Source organism: Sciurus vulgaris (assembly GCF_902686455.1).
Source record: "Sciurus vulgaris genome assembly, chromosome: 10".
In the NCBI taxonomy this organism is placed as follows: domain Eukaryota; kingdom Metazoa; phylum Chordata; class Mammalia; order Rodentia; family Sciuridae; genus Sciurus; species Sciurus vulgaris.
The window spans coordinates 126,469,563-126,487,960 of record NC_136470.1 but is presented as its reverse complement, the minus strand read 5'-3'; the positions used below and the strand labels follow the sequence as shown (position 1 = coordinate 126,487,960).

At 49.6% G+C, this 18,398-nt stretch overlaps 1 protein-coding gene across 5 annotated transcripts in view; it reads left to right on the top strand.

The window, feature by feature from the left end:
* NMNAT3 (nicotinamide nucleotide adenylyltransferase 3) overlaps positions 1 to 18,398 on the top strand; it is a 112,032-nt gene that overhangs the window by 4,860 nt on the left and 88,774 nt on the right. Inside the window, exon 2 of one of the 5 annotated variants that reach the window (XM_079100486.1) lies at positions 7,443 to 7,586. The exons of 3 other annotated variants lie outside the window; for them this stretch is intronic. In XM_079100486.1, coding sequence (XP_078956612.1) covers positions 7,526 to 7,586 — 61 coding nt within the window. In that variant the 5' untranslated portion in view covers positions 7,443 to 7,525. Of the gene's footprint in view, positions 1 to 7,442; positions 7,587 to 7,631; positions 7,715 to 18,398 lie in introns of those variants that run through there. One more of the 5 variants, XM_079100488.1, reaches the window with a different exon arrangement.

Below are 18,398 nucleotides of genomic sequence, written 5' to 3'. Positions count from 1 at the left end.
TGATCACCCAGCGGCTAGTGGGCTCCCATCTGAGCCCACCTCTCCTGTCCAGAGAGGGGCCCCACCTGTGTGCATGCAGCTGTGGCAGGGTGCCTGGGTGGTGGGCCTCCCCGTGCAGAGCTCTGTCATCCCAGTGCTGTCCCTGGTGAGGAACCAAGGCCTCCAGAGGGACACCATGCTGCCCTCAGGCCCATTCAGTTCCAGGAGGACAGAAGACTATAACACTAAAGGACTCGGTTTAAATAAGAAAGGATCCAAACAGCCCTGAGAAGCATTCTCTCTCCCTAGTATATCCTGAATATTTTTAGTTATTTTATTTGTTTGGCCTGAGCTGTTGACTAAATATACCTTCAATCCCCACTGGCCTTAGATATAGACCTTATTACGAGAGATGAGCTGTCATCCTCCCCAGAGCAAAGGAAGGAGGCCAGCCTGGCCGTGCAGACACAGGGAAGTCCTCCACGTCCCTCCTGGTGGGGCAGGTTTAATGGCTGCAGTGTAGACCGGCGGGTAAAGGCTGTATTCCCAGGGTACCGCTTTAATAGGATTGTAATCATGTGGCTTGTAGCCACGGAGCGAAGTAGCTCTGGAAATCTCTCTTCCATAAAGGCTGACACACAGCGATGGTATTTATGCCTCTTGAAAGCTCATGTTAAGTGGTGGATATTTATGAAAAGGGTTTTGAGGAGTAAATGTGTCCATCAGTCAACCTGGAACTTTTTAGAGCTCCTCAGATGGTTTTAAATTAGAGCCAATCTTCTTCCTGCCTTCTGCCTCCATCAGCCCCCCTCCCTTGCTTCCTCTTATAAAAATGGAGTGTGAAGGCAGGACAGAGCCCAGGCAGGAGCCCGGAACTGCCTTGCAGCAGAGAATTAGCATAGGAGAAGCAGAGCAGCAGGGCAGGTGCCTGGACTCTGTTCCTAGCTGCCTGGGCACAGTGTCTGGAGGGAGAGTGGAGCCCACTGACAAGCCAGTTCTCAAACCACAGTCAAGGCAGCCCTGCCACCAGCCAGGGTTTGCTTCTGGGGTGGGGAGAGGTGAACGAGGTAAACAAGTGATGAAAATACTGGATCTGGGCTCAACGAGTGGCAGATGGGAGGGAGCGAGTGTCAGTGTAGGGGAATCTGCCAGGCCAGGGGAAGCGAAGCCTCAGAAGGCTGGAAGTTCCTCTGTGAGCAGGTGATCATTGGGCCAGAACACCTGTTACCTGAATGAGTACGTAGGAGTTTAACTTGAAATTATTACTGACTTTTGAATGTTCATTTTAAAGATCAGAAACAGGTGTTTACTGTACAAACCCTATCCTTAGTATCAACGCCTGCTCTGCTTTTGATTCCCCCATCTGGCCGCCTTCCCTGAGACGCTTAGGATGCTATTGCCCATCTTTCTTACTGCTTTCTTTGTGAGAAAAAGGCTGCCAGTGTCTGTTAGCCACTTTATATTTTGTTAGTAATCAAAGGATCGTAGATGATAAAAGCAGACGAGCTGCCTGTTTCTGGTGTCACAGAAATGCCACTACCTCTTGGCTTCTTCTGGGACTCTGCTTTTAAGAAAATAATCTGACAATCCCCAGCACCTCAAAAAAAAAAAAAAAAAAAGAAAAGAATCTGAAAAGTGGAAATAGGCACAGTATAAAGACACTCTCTCCTTCATTACTGATAATAGTGAAAACTTAGACGGGGTCTGAATGCATAGGACAGCAGGATTGTGAAATTGCAGAACCCCAGGTCAGTGGAATATTACGCGGTCCTTAGGAACGTGAAGGTTGGTAGCTCAGGAAACCTTGGTAGCACACGCTCAGTGGACAGAGTGCCGTTAAGGATCCATGCAGGCAGACTGTCTGCCCTCCAAGGAGACCAGAGTTGTATATGAACAGTAGGATTTAAGATACCATTTTTTTTTACTGTGTCAAGTTTCTTGCTTTGTTATTCCTATAATTTAAAAAACAATCTTAAAATGAGCCAAGTTAAATAATGATCTTTCTGCTGTTTTCAGTTTTAAGGGCACCACCTGTTTAGCCTTATCCTGAATTAAATCTTTCAGTCAGCAATTTTTAAAGTAGCCTGGAATCCCTGCCTCCATGTCTGTGGTCCAGGGCCATATTCTGGGTCCCCTGGCACATCTACAAATGTGCTCATCCTGTGGACTCGGGTTCGCGGGGTGTTTGATTAATGGAGGCTACTGACCCTTTGGTCTCCAGTGGCACAGGAAGGAGTGGGGCTTTGGTTGCACCTTCAGGACCTCACTGATGAGGTCTCAGCACCCGTGTCCGTGACACACCCTGAGGTCAGCAGTACCGGGCACCTTGCACTATTCAGGCTTGTTGAGGCTTCGGTGCTCCAATACCTTGTTGCCAGTTCTTTTTGCCAGTTATCCCTGTGAGCACGCATCCTTTGCTGCCTGATGCTGGCCAAAGCCTAACAAACAGCCGACGGTGAGTCCTAGATCAAACTCGTTGGCTTGGCCACACAAGGGGAAGCCATGACACGTCATATTGGAGACAAAGATTTGAGTCTGAGTGGTTTATCTGGAGTGGATTCCAGGAAGCACCAACAAGTAGGGAAATGGCCAGGAAGCATGCCATTGAGCAGGTCACCAGTGTGGGGACGGGAGTGTAATCCTGCTGGGAATTCCCAGAGCTATCCTTGCAGGGTGCGGGAGCTGGGTCTACACACTCGATTCCTGTCAGTTGCTGGTTGAGCTTTGTTCCTTAGGGAGAATTAGTTCATGGGTTCCTCTGGCCGGTTCTGATCTCCAAAGGAAGCATGGGGGCAAAGAGAGGCAGATGCTGGTAGTGGGAAGGCCAGCTGACCTGTTCTAAGACAGTGGGGTCTGAGGTGGGGGCACAGCCCTGGCAGCGCCTGCTGTAACGGCATTCCCTAAACAAGGAGCACTCCCAGAGGACTATGCAGAAGACACCCACGGTCATAATTCCACGCTAAGACACAGATGCAGTTACATCACATTGAAGACTGCATCACATAATATCAACCCCCCAAAATTATGGGAACACTTTAAGAAAAATATTACCATATCCTCTCCCCAGTGAATCAGAATAGACTCCAAACTTGGACTTCAGTGGCCCAAACTGGTTTTCTGTAGCTGCACGGGGGTGAGCCAACACCCGGAAAGAGGGCCTGAGTGTTTAATAAGATTTACCTGTACCACGTGTCCCCTTCTTTCATAATGCTGGTATTTAATAATTTAATAGTAGCTCCTGTTATTTCTCTAGTAAACGGAGATGGTTTTAGAAGAAAACTTCATCCGGCACAAACATTTAGCCTCATTTGTATCAACCCGTGATTACACCTCCTGTGCCATGCTTTCATATTGGTGCTGGATACACTACAGACACCAGTGCCAGGGGATGGCAGAGAATCGCCGCAGTTACAGCCTGAGGCGTTGTGATGAATGCTTTGTAGCCATTGCCTTTGTACCGAAGTGCTCCGCCTCCAAGTAAAGATTCAGTAAGCTCTTCATCGAACTCTCTGTTCAGTTGAGGCACGAGGTGTGGCTGTGCTGGTGCTTCGTCGGTTCGCCTTTGCTCGTGTGGGTCCCCACCCATTTTGTCTGCTTCTGTCACAGCGTGGAGAGGAATAGCAACAGGAATTGGGGCCATAATGCAGACTCTGTGACCACTCGCCACATGTTTATTAAAGTCTCTTGGCGTACTCATTGCCACGAACAAAGGCTTCACTCCAAGAAATGATTTAAAAGTGTTCACGTAGCAAGTACGATCGGGTCAGTGGCTGAAGTTCAAGCGCTTTGAGTTATGGGCATTTTAAAATTTGTACAGAAAGAATTCAAGATCCTAATGTTTTAGAGACATGAAGCCATTTCCCTTTAACCTGTGGTCTGAGATGCATCCCAGGAAGACCGAGAGGACAGCCCTGTCCCACGCGCTGTGCCTGTGCATGCAGCAGACATCACCACTGTCCTCTGAGAGAGCTCCCTGCGGCCCCCACGGGTCAGGGCGTGCAGGTGATAGTTATTTAGTTCAATGTTTGTACCTCTTTCTTTCTTTTTTTTGTTTTATTGTTGCATTTTTCCCCCCTCAGTTTCTTCTCATTGCCCAGAAGATGAAGCAGGTAGCCCCAGATTACGTGCTGTTTTCTCTTTTTACGAGTTTGGTTGAAGTCACTTGTATTGGTGGGAATGCATTGAGATTTTTATTTTTTTCTACACTTCGAGAAGTGCTCTGCTACTGGTCCCAGTGACCTCCACGTTACCAGGTCTTGTGGACCTTCTCTGTCCACGTTGTCCGCGCAGCATTTGCTGCCTCTGACCCCCGCCAGAGTTTTCCTCTCCTCCCTCGTGGTCCCTTCTCTGACCCCTCGCCTGCTGCCTTCCCCTGGTGGCAGTCGCCGTGGGGACAGGCTTCCCTGGCCTCCTTTTCAGTGTGCTCCACCTGATGGCTCCATCACATACCTGCTTTTTAACTGTCACTGTTACATAGATGCCTTCAGCCTCGTCTGCACCACGTCTCCTCTCCGGAGCCTGGGCCTCTGTGTCCGGCAGCCTGTATGTGACTCCTCTTGTGGCCCCTCCCGTAGGCTTCCAGAGTCAGCATGCTTCATTCCTTCTAGACCATTCCTTCTTTCTCAGGGCCAATAAGCACTTGCCATGTCGGGTCATTTCTGAGTCAAGGGTAACTTGTCAGCTTGTCAGCAAGCTGCCGTCTCAGGAAATCAAGGGTCCGCCAAGCACACAAACGAAGGCCTACTCCTCAAAACTGAGAAGCCTGCAAGGAACAGTAACTCCGTCATCGTCCGTCGCGATTCTGGTGGTGGAGGGGTCCAGTTAGGCAGCTCGTCTGCGTCTCTCATCCAAGAGCAGTTAGAGGGTGGCTGGGACTGGCGCCACCTCAAGGGCTTCCTGCCTGTGGCAGCGGCTGGCAGCTGGGGCCTCAGCTGGGAGGCTGGCTGGAGTGTCTTGGCGCGGGGCCTGTTCTCGCAGCAGGCAGCTGCTCTGAGGACACACGTCCCAAGAGGACCCCGGTGACTGGACCACCGCCTGTGCTCTGCCCTGCGTCACTTCTGCCATGTTGCTTTATGGCCTGCCTAGCCTCAGGGGACAGGAGGTCGTGCACCTTGTGAAAGGGGACACGTCGCCGTCTCACTGAGAAGAGCACGTGGACGGGAGACCTGCAGGGACAGTGTTGGACGAGGCCTCTTGCCGCAGCCCCCAGCGTGTCTGAGGAAACCACGATAAAGCCACAGACGGTTTATGCTTTAGAGTCTAATCTTTTTAATAGCGAATATATTTATAAGGTATAAAAGTTAAGAAAAAATAAATATGAATGTGTACATTGAAAGCGTTCATGCTGTAGCTTCTATCCCTACCTCCCCATGGACAATTGCTGGCCAGGTTTTTTTTTTTCACTCTCTCAGGATTTATGTGTATTTTTAAATTTCACTCTTTTAATATAAAACCTGGTCGTCTTCTCTCACGGTCTGCACCCTGCTGTATTTAACTCAGTAATACGTCTGGAAGGACTGCCTGCGTAGAGGGTCTCTGCCCCTCTCTGGCACGCAGTGTTCTGCCCGTGCGTCCTGCAGAGTTCTGAGCCTGTTTTCTAGGGTGCCCGCTGAGCTGCCTCCAGCCCTTCACCCTTCCAGTCAGTACTGCGGTGAATAACCGACGTCCTCTTTCCTGTCTGAATAACACGGGAGCCTCCCTCACGAGCCCCAGCCAGTCACAGGCCTGCTCTTCCCACAGCACCTGCATCTCATGCCAGAGGGCACCTCCCATGCCACCCCTCTCTGCATGGGCTCCCAGGGGTCAGGGAAATGGCCACTGCAGCTCATTTCCACACTGTCTGGCACAGAGCTGTGTGCCCACACTGTACAGCAGAGGCTGGGACAAGAAGGGAGGAGGAGCAGGGGGAGGTGCCTGGGTGAAGGTGACTGGGTGGCCTGTGTCCCACCTCCTCCAGTCTCATCCATCGCCATCGTCCTTGGTGGCAGTTACCACCCCAGACCTGGGTGGTTCCTCCCTCAGGTCCTGTTGAGAAGTGCTGGTCTTCCTGTCCTGGGGGCAGCCTCCAGTCCCCCAGGCTAGCCCAGCTCTGCTGCCAACAGCTTGTCCTGCTCAAAACTGCCACCAGCAGGCTTTGATGTGGATGGGGGTCATCGCAGCACCCAGACATCACTGATGAACTGCTGTCCAGATAAAAAGTGAAGGACCTGGGATTCTCCCTTCCCGAGGAAGCATCCTTTGGCTGTTTCTGTTAGGAACTGTATTCCTTAAGGAATGTGAGTTGATTCTGTTAGTGAAGTGACCATACTCTCAGCTACACAAGCAAGACTGAGGGCTGCTCCTGTTGCTTTAAAGAAGGCATTCTTGGATGGCCTACGTTCAGCACATTCAGGATTCTTTCTGTTGTAGGAAATAAAAACTTCATCCAAACTGGGTTAAGCAAAACTAGGAGTGCGCCTATTGTCATGGAAAAGCATTTGGGTATCAGGCCCAGCTGGATCCAGGTGCTCAGAGGAATCCGACCTTCCCTGTCTTCCAGATCTTCTTACCGCTGCGAATGGCTTTATTCTCTAAGGTGGGGAAGATGGCACTTCTGGGCTTCTGTGGAGTTTATGGCTCCATTCTTTTGCCCAGTGTGCAGATTGAGCAGGACTCATTAGTCCTGCAGGGATAATGTCTCCACCCCTGGACCAGTCAGTTTTTCCAGGAAGTCAAGTGCTCTAAACGTCTTGATTACCAGAATCCTGAGAAGTGGTGGCTGAGCAGTTTGCAGAACAAAGGGAGGCGGGCTGGCCTGCACAGCGGCGCTGCCCCCCACCAATGGCAATTCAAATCTGAATTTCAGACTGAAGCTACCTGAACCGGGATGGTAGGCCCGGGAGTTAGGAAAAGGTTCCTTGTGCCCATCTCTCTGCTTTTGTATATGTTTGAAAATCGCTGTAACAAAAGTGCTTTCTTCAAAAAATAAAAGGTGCATCAAGGAAAGAGAAGGGGGCTTTTCCTGCCGTGGTATGAGAACTCTCAACAACAGCCTTCACGTCCCTGGTTGCTGTTTGGTTTTCTTGCTTTGTTCTTTTCATTGTACAAAGAAACCTTAAACCTTTTCTCTAAGCTGGAGATTGGGAGGAAGACACAAGGCACTTGACTTTGGATGGTGTGGTGTGCTGTGCTTGCAGGGGACTGGGGGAATCACCCAAGGGCCCCGACATCCGTGTCTCCGTGGTGTCCAGCACGAAAGCTCCGAAGATTCCGGCTGGGAGAGAAGGATGTCTGCCGTGCTCATGAGTCTGCATCTCCCTCTTGGTGGCCGGTATTTGAGCCTGAGGGTGGGTGGACAGACCAGCTGAGGGCTCAACAAGGCCCCGGCCTTCTGATCCACATAGTCAGGGGGAGGCCCAGAAGCCCAGCTGTGAACTGGATGCTGGAGGAAATCTTAGCCTTGAGACCATGTTTTCATTTTATAGGTGAGGTGTCTGAGGACAGAGGAGTTAAGTGACTGACCTCAGGCCACACGGAGAAGTAGCAGGAGCAGAGCTCGTACCACCTGATGGTCGTGTGGCGTCTAGTGAGCGCCATTGCCTTGCTGAGCTGCTTCCTCACCTGCTGTGGTGGGGGGAGCAGTGGCCCTTCCAGAATGCCCACATCCTAATTCCTGGACCCTATGACGACGGCAGATTACGTAGGGGAGAGCCATGGTGGCAGATGAAGTCGGGGTTGCTCCAGAGCTGAGCTTAAGGTAGGGGGAGGGTCCTGGGTCCTCTGGAGGGGCCCTTCTCTTCCCAAGGGTCCTTCTAAGCGCAAGAGGGAGGCGAGAGGGCCAGTGGGAGAAGCAGCATGAGAGAGAGGGCACTGACCTGGGCTGGCCGGAGGACAGTGGGGCCACGAGCCAAGTGGCAGAGAAGCTGGAAAAGGTGAGAAGGGCCTTCTTCCCAGAGCCCGCAGAGAGGAGCTGCCCTGCCCACGTCTGCGTTCCGTCCCTTTGGGACTTCTCACTCGGCAGAACCGGAAAATAAGAGATGTGCGTCGTCGTAAACCACTGGTTTGGGGTGATTTGTTACAACAGCCATGGGAAAGCATCACGCCTCCGAGGGGCAGTAATCATGCCCACCTCAAGACTGGCGTTTAGAGTCAGGGAGATAACGTCTGGCCCCCAGCAGAGCTGAGATGCTTCCTGACAGCAACGGCCCAAGTGGACCGTGGAGGTGGGGGTCATTGATGTAGAGTAGAGGGAGGGAGGGCAGGCGATGACCAGTGTCTTTCAAGAACCAAGTTGGTGCCTCCTGTGGAGCTTGGGATTGTAGGAGGTGCTGCTATTGGAGATGCCTGGTGCCCAACGGGGTGGCCGGTGTCACCTGTGGGAGTGCTCTGCCCCCAGCATCAGCTCGGCCTTCCTCCTTCAGGTCCCCAGCACTGTCCTGCAGGACAGGAGGCCAGAGCTAGCTCAGGACTGGCCCCACGGTGCTCCACTGTGGCCTCAGGGATCTGTATGTGGGCTGCCTGACCCTCACCCCTCAGGCCCCCGGTGTGAGCAGGACTGTAGTGAGCATACCCTGGGCCAGGCACCTGCTCGGGGCTCAGTGACCGGCCAGCGTGGCTGTCTCTTGCCATCTTCAGGACAGCCCTGACGGCAGGTCTTTCCCCACCATGTTGAAAGGAGCAGACAGGTTCCAGGAGGCCAGACATCTTGCCCAAGGCCCCAGAGCTCCTCAGTGGCAGGGCAGGACTACACACCAGGTCCGCCTGGCTCCAGATCCAGCTCTGGACATCCCTGGTCCCCAGGGGAAGAAGAGAGACGGCGTCCTTCACGGCCGACAGGGAAATCGGCAGGACTGTGTTTGGGTGCTGTGGCCCATGGGAGTGAGCCCCCCAAGTCCCCAGGTGGAGCCCCACGAGGGAACAGCCCTCCTGTCCTTCCACACCTCTGGGATGATGGAGTCCAGGTGGGACAGAGGTCCCTTGCTTCTCCAGGACCTGAGGGCACGTGCATGTCTGCCATTTGCTCTTGGTCACAACCGTGGTTTCTGGTTTACTTTTCAAACTGACGTTTGGACTGGCGTTCGACGGGCCTGGGACGTTTCTGTTAATTGTTCATTTTGTCAGGTGTGATCACGACATGGTGGATAAGTAAGAGAGAGTCCTTGTTTTAGGAACTGTCCTTTATTTTTGAAGTACTTAGAGGTAAAATATAGTGTTTACGACGGTTCTTTCTTCAGGGAAAAGAGGTGAAGTGAATTCGGCAACATGTGAATGACCATTTGGGGACCTTGGTGTGGCTGTTCACTGTGTTTGTGTTTCCCTGTTTCTGATGTTTCATAGTGAGAAGTTCCCTGCGCTCCAGGGAAAGACCCCCAAGCAAGTCACTTGAGCGCAGCAAGGCCACCTGATGCCGGGAGGGCAGGGGCTGGGACCGCGGAGGAGGTCCAGGAGGGTATCAGACGGCCAGACCTGATTCCAGGCCTGGAAGGTGCACAGGGCATTTGTCCAGCCATCTGGGGTCAGTCCCAAATCCAGTAAATAGGGAACAGCTGGCCCACGTCCTTTGTGGCCTGATCAGGGAAAGCTTCCTTGCTGTGTGACTGTCCTTCCCGGCGACTTTCCCTCCACAGCGGCAACATTGCTTTGCTTTATTGTGATACAGGAAAAGGACCATGTTATTTTGATACACATCTTCCCATGGTGTATTCTACTTAATAGGCATTGCATTTGTCACTGTGGATTCCCCAGCACGGCTTATTTATTTGCTTATTTATTTTTGGCCTATTCTGTAATCTCTACGGTTTTACATGAAAGTTCATTTTTCAAACACAGCATCGGAGCAGATAATCAGATTCCCCGATCTCCTGTTAGCCCTCTTCCTTTGTATTCTTCCTTATCAAAATGGCCAGCTGTTGAAGAAGAACCTGAGACAATTGTTCTCCCCTGTCCCGTCTAACTCTAGGGTAACAGTATCGCTGGGTCCGTCACCAAATCCCAAGTTCTATGCTGAGTGTCTTTTAAGGGAGACATTGCTGCTGATCAAGAAGCAAGGCTTTGCCAAATACTGGATTAAAATACTCTAAATACAGTGTCATCCTCCAAATAAAACTCTTCCTTTCCTATAAGCCTTTGGGTGTACGAATGAATAACCAATGACCCCTTAGAGGTAATTTCATAAATTCTCGGGGAAATGAATTGAATCAGATCAATATATCTGCAGATGCATCCGATTTTTTGAGCTGTGAGGGACTTTAAGATGAATCTGGTACAGCTCTGTTAGTGCAGGAAACATTCATTTTAACTGCATAGTCAATTCTCAATTAACAAGGGTAATGGAGTGGAAGGAGGTCACTGGTAATCAAAAATCATGGTGGAAATAAGATTATAGTCAACACTCGATTTTCTGAGGGCAGATTAACTGGCATGGGGATTAATTGAGGTTAGGACACGGTGGGACCTTAGGATGTCATCCCTTTGGTAAATGGCCAGCAGCTGCTCACTGTCTGACACCCACCCACCCGCTGTGCCTCTGGGCTTGGGTCAGACTGAGCAATGACCTTGGATGAATAGGCACCATCATGGTAGAGACCTCCTGGGAGCGGGGTAGGGGTGGAGGTGAGGGCTCGTTCCCACCGACCCCTACGACAGTGGGTCCACATGCCAAGCAACAACCACCTGATGGCTTATTCTGCCTTCTTGCTGGACCCCACCCTGATTCCCGATCCAGGAGGTCTAGAGTGGGACCTAGGAATTTCCATTTCTAACAGGTCCCGGGGGTTGCTGATACTGCTGGTCTTTGAAAACGGCTACTTTCTAAAACAGGTTTTTCATCCCAGTCTGCACATTACAATCACCTAGGGAGCTTTTTAAAGCTCTTGATGCCTGGACGTGCCGCGACTGATCACGTGAAGGGCTGCGTATGTGGGACCCAGGCAGAGCAGAGTGCCAGAGTTCCCCAGGTGATGCTGAGGTGCAGCTGGGACCGACAGCCACGGCTCCAGACGTTGCTTCCTCCAGACACCTGCCCCAGACAGCCTTGGGAGTCTCCCTTAGCTAACCCCTCCAAAATTTTAATTTAGATCAAGGGTTTGTCATGTAAATAGATTTATTGGAAAAGTAAATCACATATTCATGCAGAAAAACTAATTTAACAGGCCAGAAATTGGACATAAACACAAATATATTACCTGTTGGCACTTTGGCATTCTCACCTGGAGCCATCTTGAATCCCATCACACTTGGGAGTCTCCACTCTGGCTCTGTCCTGTTTTTGTTTTGATTTTGTTGAAGCCCTGGGGATAGAACCCAGGACCTCACACATTCTCGGCAAGCACCCTACCACTGAGCCGCATCCCCTGCTCTTTCTAAAAATTTTATTTTGAGACAGGGTCTTGCCAAGTTGCTGAGGCTGGCCTTGAGTTTGCGATCCTCCTGCCTCAGCCTCCTGAGTAGCTGGGATTACAGTCATGTGGCACCAGGCCTCACGTGGGGTTGTGCTTCTTGATCCTTTTCTATTGCAAAGGTGATGACATACATTTATTTTTGTTCTTCATACCCCCTCGTGGACCAAGGAAAGCTGCGCTACCTCCAGGCACAGCTGAGCTGCCAACAAGACAAACAGGTGGTGTTACAGCATAGCCCTGATTAGGTGACAACCTTCACTCTCGAAATACAGTAACTGGTCAGTAGGGGAATGAAGAGTGCTATCTATCGCCAAGTAATGGAAGACCACTCAGAAAAGGAGCCACTGCCGATTTACACAGCAACGTGGATGAATCTCAGAAGCATCGTGCTGAGTGAAGCCAGACGCAGGAGGCATCAGTGTATGATTCCATTTATACTTAAAGTTCCAAATCAGGCAAGACCAGCCTCGATGGAAAGAGTTAGAGTAGTGGTTTCTTCAGGGAGGGGGACAGGCTCGGCGGCAAAGGGCATGTTCCAGATGTTGGTGGGGTTGGAGTACCATGGACACCTGCCTTTGTCAAAATCCATCCAGTGGTGCACTTGAGAGTTGTGCAATGCATTGTGGGTCCAGAGGGAGGAAAAGGAAAGCTAAGCAAATCTACAGAGAGAGAAGCTGACCTCTGGAGCCATGTGCCTTCTATTTCTGTGAAGAATGCCAAGTGCTCTGCTGTCTGCATTTAAAAATTTTTTTTTAATTTCTTTTTCTTTTTTTTAAATTTTTTTTCACACATGTATGTAGGGTAATAATGTCTGTCTCATTCTGTCGTCCTTCCCATCCCCACCACCCCGCCCCTCACTCCCCTCCACATAATCCAAAGTTCCTTCATTCTTCCCTACTCACCCCCTACTATGGATCAGCATCCACTTATCAGAGAAAACATTTGGCCTTTGGTTTTTTGGGATTGACTTATTTCACTTAGCATGAGAATATCAAGTTTCATCCATTTACCAGCAAATGCCATAATTTCATTCCTCTTTATGGCTGAGTAATATTCTATTGTGTGTGTATATAGCACATTTTCTTTATCCATTCATCTGTTGAAGAGCATCTAGGTTGGTTCCATAGTTTACTATTGTGAATTGAACTGTTATGAACATTAATGTGGCTGCGTCACTGTAGTATTGCTGATTTTAAGTTCTTTGGGTATAAACTGAGGAGTGGGATAGCTGGGTCAAATGGTGGATCCATTCCAAGTTTTCCGAGGAATCTCCATACTGCTTTGCAAAGTAGTTGCACCGATCTGCAGTCCCACTAGCAATGTATGAGTGCACCTTTTTCCCCACATCCTCACCAGTACTTATTATTGCTTGTATTCTTTTTTTTTTTTTTTTTTTTTTTTTTTTTTTTTGTGGCGTTGGGGATCGAACCCAGGGCCTTGTGCTTGCAAGGCAAGCACTCTACCGACTGAGCTATCTCCCCAGCCCTATTGCTTGTATTCTTGGTAATTGCCTTTCTGACTGAAATCTTAGAGTAGTTTTCATTTACATTCCTCTGATTGCAATAGATGATGAATATTTTTTCATATGTTTGTTGATCAATTGTATTTCTTCTGTGAAGTGTCTGTTCAGTTCCTTTGCCCGTTTATTGATTGGGTTATTTGGTTTTTTGGTGTTAAGTTTTTTTGAGTTCTTTGTATATTCTGGAGATTAATGTTCTGTCTGTTACATGTGGTGAAGATTTTTCTCCCATTCTGTAGGCTCTCTCTTCATGTTATTGTTTCCTTTGCTGAGAAGAAGCTTTTTAGTTTGAATGCATTTCATTTATTGATTCTTAATTTTACTTCTTGCACTTTAGGAGTCTTGTTAAGGAAGTGAGGCTAAGCTGACGTGATGAAGATTTGGGCCTACTTTTTCTTCTAGTAGCACAGGGTCTTTGTTCTAGTGCCTAAGTCTTTGATACACTTTGAGTTGATTTTTGTGCAGGGTGAGAGATAGAGGTTTAATTTTATTTTCCTACATATGGATTTCCAGTTTTCCCAGCACCGTTTGTTGAAGAGGCTATCTTTTCTCCTTTGTATATTTTTGGCACCTTTATCTAGTATGAGATAACTATATTTATGTGGGTTTGTCTCTGTGTCTTCTATTTTGTACCATTGGTCTACATGTCTATTTTGGTGCCAATATCATGCTGTTTTTGTTACTGTTGCTCTGTAGTATAGTTTAAGGTCTGGTATTGAGATGCCTCCTGCTTCACTCCTCTTGTTAAGGATTGCTTTGGCTATTCTGGGTCTCTTATTTTTCCAAATGAATTTCGTGATTGCTTTTTCTATTTCTGTGAAGAATGGCATTGGGATTTTAATAGGAATTGCATTGAATTTGTATAGCACTTTTGGTAGTATGGCCATTTTGACAATATTAATTCTGCCTATCCAAGAACATGGGAGATCTTTCCATCTTCTAAGGTCTTCTTCAATTTCTTTCTTTAGTGTTCTGTGGTTTTGTTGTAAAGTTCTTTCACCTCTTTTGTTAGATTGATTCCCAAGTATTTTATTTTTGGTGAGGCTATTGTGAACGGGGCAGTTTTCCTAATTTCTCTTGCAGTGAATTTGTCGTTTATGTATAGAAATACATTTGATTTATGGGTATTGATTTTATATCCTGCTACTTTGCTGAATTCATTTATGAGTTCCAGACGTTTTCTGGTGGAATTTTTTTGGATCCTCTAAATATAGAATCATGTTGTCAGCAAGTAGTGATAGTTTGAGTTCTTCTTTTCCTATTCGTATCCCTTTAATTTTTCACATCTGTCTGATTGCTCTGGTTAGAGTTTCCAGGACTATGCTGAATAGATGTGGTGAAAGAGAGCATCCCTGTCTTGTTCCAGTTTTTAGAGGGAATACTTTCAGTTTTTCTCCATTTAGAATGATGTTGGCCATGGGCTTAGCTATTGTCTGCATCTTTGAAAGGCATCAGGAGAATCCAGATTGATGAGTGAATGGAAGGGTAGATGGACGATCAAATACACCTAATAAAATATTAATTATAGATTTAGGTGATGGATATCCAGGTGTTCACTCTACAATCCTTTCACCTTTGCTGTATGCTGGGGCAGCTTTATAATGCTGGTGGGGTGTTAATACACATATTCAAAGCAAGTACTCCCCTGCTGTCTGAGCTCTTCAGCAGGAGCCCCCCAGTGGGTCTCCCTGGGGCTGGCTCCTCCCAGATGTCAGATGGGCCAGAGGCCGGGAGGTGTGAGCCAGGAGTGGAGGCCAGGGTCCTTATGAAGGGGCTCAGTGCCCAGAGAGAAGCCCCGGAGTCTGGGCTCCCCGTGCAGGGCCCGTGCAGGGAGATGCCGAGGCATGCCCTTCCTTCCCCCGTGCTGGTTCCCAGGTGCTCACCTGGGCAGCGAGCCTGGGGAGGGACGACCTGCAGAAGCTGTGTTAGATGTGAACTGCAGATGTCCCCAGGCTTTGCCACAGAGAGGGAAACTTCCCAAGTTCCTCCAACCACAGGACCCCCAAACATGCCACCCTGATGTCTCGCTGGCCATTCTGAACCCAGGGGATATTGAGGCTGGGGGTGCTGGGGCCTGAGCTTACTGTCCCCGGGGTTGGGCAGGTTCAGTGAGCAAGAGCAGCCTTCTCAGGCCTGGTTAGGGGTTCTCAAGTGGACCCTGTACCACGGACCAGAGGCACCACTCTGGACTGGGTCCTCCGTGCCCTCAGCACAAGCCACAACATGCCCACCCATGCCGTGACGCTCACAGCACACTCCCTGCTAAGCCCTACGCACATGACTTCCTCACGGTGCAGGGTGGCCTCCTGCTCCTCCACCCGCCCACCCACATTCACGCTGTCCTCCTCATGGGAGCCCCACACTGTCCTTGGCCAGAGCCCTCTTTGGCAGACTTAGCAGCCCTCCTTACAGCACAAGCGCCTGTGGGACACCCCTGTGACAGTACCCCCACTGTGCTCAGAGCACCCTCCCCCACCCGGGCACACCCCTGCTGGCCTCTGGGGAGGCCCCTGTCCTGCCACTGGAGGTGGAATGCCCTGGGATCCCTGTGCCACTAAAGCTAACCTGCTGTCCTCTTCCTTACTCCTGCCAGCATCTTCAGATGCTCAGAAGAACCATTTGGCCTTGAGGGAGGAGTCTGTGATTGATGTCTAAAGGGTGGTTAATATGCTGATTAGTCTATTGCTTCCTCCAAAACCGAAGGAGTCCATCTTGAATACCAAAGAGCTTGGGGCTCCCTGGGGAGCAGCCTGGGCCCCTCAGCGCTCCTGTTGGTCTCTGCTGGTCTCTGCAGCTTCAGAAGCAGTGGAAAGTGACGTGGCCCATCCCCGTGACCCACAGGAGCTTGCCCTGTGCTTCTCAGCTCTGCGCCTTTGACCCGGCCTCCAGCTTCAGTCTTCTCAGAAATAAGATGGTCCTAATGCTCTGCACAGCCTTCGCACAGATTGAAGAGAACACCGAGACCATGTCGTGACAGGCACAGGTGCTGCCGAAATGAGCCAGTAGACCTAAAAAGCACCCAGTACACTTACATTTAGCTACTGTAACTGTTGCTTTTATTATCAATTTAGTATGATTTTGATTTATTATTGTCACCCACGAGGATTCAAAATGTGAGACGATAATATTTGGAATTCCTGCAACAGTCATGATACAATTTTTTGTTTTTCTACAGATGGTGTTTTGAACATTTAAGTTGCTGCTTGTTTTTTCCATGTCTTACTCCCCTTCTAAAATGAGTTCCTTGAGGGCAGGGACCATGTCTTCCACACCTCTGTCCCCAGGACCAAGCACGTCATACATGGAAGGTGCTGGGAATCTGGAGATCAATGCAATGGCACAATTTCTTGATGCGTCCATCATTCCCTAAATAACACTGTTCAGTTCATCCAGAGTGCACTTGGGAAGCGAAGCTGCCAATGCACCTTCGAAGCCACAGCCACGTTCTCATTTGCATGCTACTCTGTCGATTCACGTTACATGCCAGTTAAATGGGACATTAAGCTGCCAATATGTCTGCACTCTGCATGGTAGAATCCGTTTCCCTTCAATCAGTGACCCGAATTCATTGCCTCCCATCCATTATGGAGGCCTGTCTTCCCCACATCCCAGCCAGCGCCCACCAGCCCTGGCCCTGCCCCGTCTTCTTATGGAAAGGCCACGATGCCAGTGAGTGCAGCTGGATTCCCATCCCAGCATGACCCAGCGCTGTGGCGCATCCGAGTGTGTCAATCACACCTTTCAAAATTTCTCCTAGAAATAGAAAAGGCTCTTAAGAGCTAGTGCCGAAGAGTGCCAGGGACCTGCCTGTCACCTAAAGTAGTTTCCAAGGCATTTCTTTTGGAGAGCCCTCAGAAGCAGCCATTGTGCTAGCATCCGACTTCTTCCCTAGCTGGCTGTCACCTGGGCCAGGTTTTAGGTAAACGGATCACAGTGAGCACGGCCACACTGGCATGGCAGTTTGTGAACTCTTGCTATTTTGTTGCCGTGGGCTAAAGATGCCGTGGTACTTGCTTCGTCCCTCCTTCTGTGGCTCAGGCACTTTAGTAATTTAAAAGTGCTTCTTCTCCTCCTTCATCTAGAGAAGTAAAAATAATTATAATAGAAAATGGGTAATTTGCAGCTACAATGCCAGGCTGATAATCAAAAACTTGTAAATGGAAACATGAGCATATGTTTATCACTTCTTGAAATTAGATTGCAATTGAAAGTAGCTGTGGCCTCAAAGAGAGGGCATCGTGGAAGGGAAGGCGGGCTGAGCTGTTGGTGGGGGACCTGCCTGCTAATGAGGCTTTTAAGTTGCAGTTGTCTCAGGAGCAGTGAATAAAGGCAGACGTCCCAGGAGCTGCTCAGCTGTTCAGGGACCCTCAGGTAATCACTTGTGGATTGATCGTTCCCCCACGTCAGCCACGCAGGGGCTCACCAGCCTCTGCCATCAGGGTCCAGATCGATCTTGTCAACCTAGAGCACAGGGCTCTTGCCCACCTGGCCCATGTCCCCCACCCACCTGCAAGCCCAGCATGCCCCCCGCCCAGCCTCTCAGTTCCCAGGGTTTTGCAAATGCTTGTTCTTTTTCCAGCCTATTCACCTGCCTGATTCCTATTCATTTTTCAAAACTCAGAACACTTGGTACTTCTGCTGGAGCCCCTCCCTCACCCTGGCTGGGCCAGCGCCCTCCCCAGTGCACCCAGATTCCTGTTTCCATTCATACCAGTTCTTAACATCCTGGGTGTGACCATCAGGGGACCTTCCTGTCCCCTTCAGCTGGCAGGAATGGGGCTTCCCTGCCTGCCTTCCTGATTCCTGACCCACTGCCTAGCTCCCAGGAGATGCTACTGGATGTTCGTGGAATGAAGGGATTATTAATAGGAGTCAAGGAATTGAAAGGACTTTAAAGTTTGGCTTTGAAAAAGCACAGTTATGGCATAGTCATTGATAAAATAAATCCTATAATGCATTACACTGCCAGCTGAGATACTGGACCATCCGTATCTAAACTAAGGGTGGATCATGAGATAGGCCAGCAGTCTTCAAGTCAAAAGCAGAGTCAGCCCAAGGGACACCATGCTTTGCTTGTCTTAGATACTCTGTGCCTCTGCACTGGAGTCAGGACAGTGGTGTTTCTCCTGTTGTGTCTTATTCTTGTGGATTATTAGAAGCACTGAAGGACAGAAGAAGGGGGTCAGTCTTAATCATTTATCAGTTGTAAGCCGAGGAAGTGGGTCTAGCCCATGTACACCGCTGCTCTGTGGCCCAGCACGAAACCAGCTCCCCTTGGGGACACACGGGGCTCAGGCCCTGCCTATGAGGGGCACACAGAGCGAAGTGGGTCCCTCCCCCCCTTATTCTGAGCCAGTTCCTGGGCCCTGGGTCAGGCAGCTTACGTTTCAGGCAGCCCCCCATTTGGAGATGACTTCATTTTTACCCCCAAGAAAGTGGTAACCAAGGACCTGCATGATACAAGATCTGTTTGGTGGCTCAGAGAATAATGGCTTCTGCTCACGTAAGCATTTTACAACTGC